Source organism: Puccinia triticina, chromosome 9A (genome assembly GCF_026914185.1).
Source record: "Puccinia triticina chromosome 9A, complete sequence".
Classification (NCBI taxonomy): Eukaryota; Fungi; Basidiomycota; class Pucciniomycetes; order Pucciniales; family Pucciniaceae; genus Puccinia; species Puccinia triticina.
The window spans coordinates 1,329,142-1,333,525 of record NC_070566.1 but is presented as its reverse complement, the minus strand read 5'-3'; the positions used below and the strand labels follow the sequence as shown (position 1 = coordinate 1,333,525).

The window sequence follows — 4,384 nt, the reverse complement described above, 5'->3', positions numbered from 1 at the left end:
TGTTCCAGTTCAAACCTTCATGTATGTTTCCCTGAAATCTTGGTTAAGCAGCCGTCTTGCGCAACCTCCGTTTGAAGCTTTGCTTGATTCGAGTCTTACTGCTAACAATTGGAACGACGATCAACCAATGGAGGACGTATGGCATGGAACTGTTTGGCAAACATTTCCAAATGCGGATGACGGTTCGGGGCTGTATACACGCAGTTCAGGAAATATTGTCTTCAGCCTGTATCTCGATTGGTTCAGACCAGAAGGCAGCTCAAATCTTGGCAAGCACATTTCCATAGGGGCAATCATGCTAGTTTGTCTCAATCTGCCACCACAAGATCGATATAAGCCTGCAAACATTTTTCTCTTTGGCATCATCCCAGGACCAAAGGAACCAAGGCTAGAAGAGATCAATCACGTATTGCGCCCCTTAGTCGACGAGCTGAAAGAATTTTGGAAAGGTGTTTTCTTTGAATCGACAAGTCTCCATCCCACTGGTAGAACAATTCGAGTAGCTATCTTCCCACTTATTGGGGATCTACCAGCCTTGCGGAAGACGGCCGGATTTGGAAGTCACGCGGCCACCTGGTTTTGTTCCTTCTGCTGCCTAAGCAGGAATCATCTAGAAGAGACAAATACAGCTCGATTTGCCAGCCGGTCGGATGACATACATTTGCAAAAAGCATCTGAGTGGCTCCGGATTGACAATTACACCGAGCGCCAGAAGTATTCCAAGGAGCACGGTGTCCGATGGAGTGTTCTCAACGAGCTTCCTTATTGGCGCCCCGTTCGGCACTCTTCAATTGAACTCATGCACGCGTTGATCCTGGGTGACCTGAAGGACCACAGCATGCGTTTTATGGATCTGGCCTCAGCTGGAGCCCGGCTCCAATCTATGCAAGAGCTCGATGAAAACTGGCAGAATGCTAAATCGTACGGCGAGCCTCCATTTGCTGATCAGGCCCAGCACGTCAATCGCAGGAGCAAACGCAAGCGTGCCAATCCGAGTGAGGACCCTCCTGCCGCGGATCACACTAGGAAGAGAACACGACAAGCCTCCAGCATTGGGCCTTCCAAAAGTGCTATCGTTCAAACTCAGGCTAGCTCTGACTCTTCATCCACATCCACAAATTCCTATCTGCTCCGTTCAAGGAAGAAAGACCTCTCCAAGTTGTATGTTGAAGAGGAGATCAGTGAGACGGAGGAGGATGGCCGGAGCGATGATACTATCACAGCTGGCCAAAGGAAATCGCGCGCCCGACCCATAAGAGGTGAAGATTCTGATAGTCCCAGGTTGCTGCCGGAGGAACTTGACGTTGTGCGCCGAACGATTCTACACACGGTCTTGCCATCTTGGATCGATAGATTGCCGCGAAATTTGGGCGCGGCCAATCATGGTTCCTTGAAGGCTGCTGAGTGGCTAATACTTTACAAGGTGTACTACACTATTGCCTTGATTCCCCTGTGGGTCAAAGCTCACCGGGACGCCGCCACAGAGGAGAGCAGGAGGCGAATTTCTTTCCTCCTAGAATCAACCTCCACACTGTCGAAAATTGCACACTTTCTGACCCTCCCAAAGTTCAAGCGGCAAGATCTTGGCGAACTCGACTGTATGATATTGGAGTACCGAAAATGTTTACATAGTGGGTGGCCAGGAGAACCCAGCACGCCAAACTTGCATCTCACACAGCATTTCAGCGAAGTGATCCGTCGCTTTGGCCCTCCTCGATCCACGGCAGCTTGGGCGCAGGAAAGGGTAAACGGGATGTTGCAGAGGTTACCGACAAACCACCACCTCAGTCAGTGTTTGCTCATGTGTACTTCTCTGCTGACGAAGTTGATAACTCATTGATTCATTCTGAAACAGACGAGATACCCAAGACTTTGATTACGAAATGGCATATCAACTCAAACTTTTCCTTTCTCCTCAATGACCCCACATGCTGGAGCTTGTCAGGTGGAGATGATTTAGAGACAAAGGAAGGCGCAATATTCAACCTTGACAAGCCTTTGTTCCAGAAGTGGAAACACGCAGTGGCGCGCAACAGTGGATCCAGCGGCAGGCGGGGCTCGGCTCAGTTAGATCAACATTTGAGCCCCGCGGTTGAAGCGGTGAAAAGTGTTCTGCTAAACAGAAAATCCTTCACATCAAAGCAGCAGCACCATGGAAACTGCTTGGTTGAGTTCTTCCTAGGCCAGAATCAACGGTTTGGCGAGACAGAACTAATTTTCCGTTCCGGCCAAACACCGTCAAAAACTTGGTTGGTCATCAACCCTTTCGATGAGCTTCAAAGGAGTGAGGATCCTTATGGCGATTATCCGGATCTCAACTGTCGATTAGTCAAGGCCAAGCATGACAGTGCAGTGGTGATCAACAGCGATCGAATTATTGGGCATGTTGCCATAATGTCACACGCAGCGGGGACCTTTGGACTGCCTATTGAAACCGTGAGTGCTGTTGGATTGGGGACCGGGGTGAGTTTGTTTGGCTACAATTCAAACTGATGTGTGTGGTTAATCTGAGCACAATGCTTTGGTTACTGTTTGCTTCAGGGTTGGGAGGGCGTGGTGGAGAGCTGATATGAAGTATCTGTGAAAGGGTGTGCTGTGCCTCGGCAAGTTGAACGAGTCAGGAGTGGAACAAAGGAGCCAGAGGATTCAATTGACTCTTGCTGTATACGCACATAATCTAAGACCAAGATACTCCGCTGTTCACCGTCAGAGCTATCTCAGTCCGATGTCTGTCTGAATTTTTTTATCTTCTGAGTATAGTCACTGTTGTGACTTAGTTCTCTTATCATTGCAACCCTATCTCCCGAGAAATTAGCCTCAGACGTATCAAGCTTGAATTAATCAGACCCTCCGCCGTGCCCCTTTGATAACTAAAATCCGTACTTCCACGCGCTGTCTCAATCCTTCCAGCGATAACAGGTGGTCATGAATGATGCAAGTGGTCCCCCAGGTGACCAACCCGAGGATACGGGTGATTCTTCCCCAATGAGAGCTCCTGAGGACGGATGGATTTCCTCGCTGGTGGATCGCCTTGTTCCCGAATTCCAGGCCGAAGGAACCCGCGTCGGCGGTGATTCCTCGATGGGGACTGACAATCAAGGCAAGTGGAAGAGCTTGCACACATCACCAGAGGATCTCCGGACTGACATTCCTCACGTTTTGGTAGGGGTGCCTCTGGCGAAGCAAATGAGCCCTGAGGTCGCTGACGAATCGCGCTTGGACCCTCACTTTGTGGTATCCAAGGCCAGACAAGCCAGACAACAAGCAGAGGATGCGGAGGGCAAGCGGCGATCGGGCCGACGCGCCAAAGGAATAGCGCAAAAGGGATCACTGGCCGAGCACTACGACCTCTACTCTCGGAAGATCCAGGGATTTGTCAAATTCTTTCTTGGCAATCCAGACAAGCCTCAAGACTACCCCGTCTCGCCAAACGATGGTGAGCTGCACAACTGATACTGGATCGAGCAGCGCAGTGCTACCATCCTCACTCAATTGGATAGGGTCCGAACATCTCTTGCTGGCAAGACAGAGGCAGAGATCGACTACTATGTGTCTGTGGCTGAGAAAGAAATCCGCAAAAACATGACCCAACCACCCTTTACTCCAGCCGTCTTGAAGGGCCCAGGGAGAGGCTTTCAGCCAATCAACGCCCAAACTACAGCCGATGTCGAGAGGACCCTGGCGTTGGCTGGAATCTCACGGGTCACCTTCCAGTGGGAAGCTGGCGGGGATGTTACCTCTGCTTGGAACTCATCTATAACGGAAGTGCTGGCGTTGAAGGCAGTCGAATGGATTCGGCGAACAACCTCGGTGTCTGACCAGCAGGCTGGTCAAGCTCCCGCTATCATCCGCCGATGGCTCAACACCAAGTCACGTGAGATTCGGGAATACCGAAATATGGATCAAGCCGCTTACAACAAGATGAAGGAATTGAAGGCTACAAAAGAGCAATATCAACAATGGCGCAAGAGGGTACGTTCCCGGTAATAATATTCTGTGTCTCCTGTACTGCCAGCTGACTTACCTGTTGTTTTCTGGGTGATGGTATACTGCTTCAGATCAAGGACAAGAGATGTGAAATTATCAACAAGTTGTTTGACAAAAACATCAACTTGGCCAGCATCGTGGAACAAAAGGAATGCGGCTCTGATATTGAAGATGCTGGGAAGGGATTGGCACCTGTTGGTGTTGTGGGGGACTGGCGAAGTGACGATCTCACGACTATCCTCCACTGCCTTGACAAAATGGTGATTGCGCAGGCCCAGCATCCGAAGACCATCGCCGCGAACCACAACCTATACACGCGGTCCACACGGACCTTCAAACACACCAAGGGAATTGTCGGGGTACCATGCGGGTTGCCAATGGATTGCTATAGTCAGTC

General features: G+C 50.4%; 1 protein-coding gene across 1 annotated transcript; it reads left to right on the top strand.

Annotated features, from left to right (window-relative positions):
- Positions 1-2,925: 2,925 nt before the first annotated feature.
- Positions 2,926-3,197, top strand: PtA15_9A138 (uncharacterized protein; the record flags this gene model as incomplete). Its single annotated transcript, XM_053172315.1, has 2 exons — positions 2,926-3,104; positions 3,167-3,197. 2 exons carry the CDS (start codon positions 2,926-2,928, stop codon positions 3,195-3,197), a joined length of 210 nt encoding a protein of 69 aa, XP_053023568.1.
- Between the last annotated feature and the right edge of the window lie 1,187 nt (positions 3,198-4,384).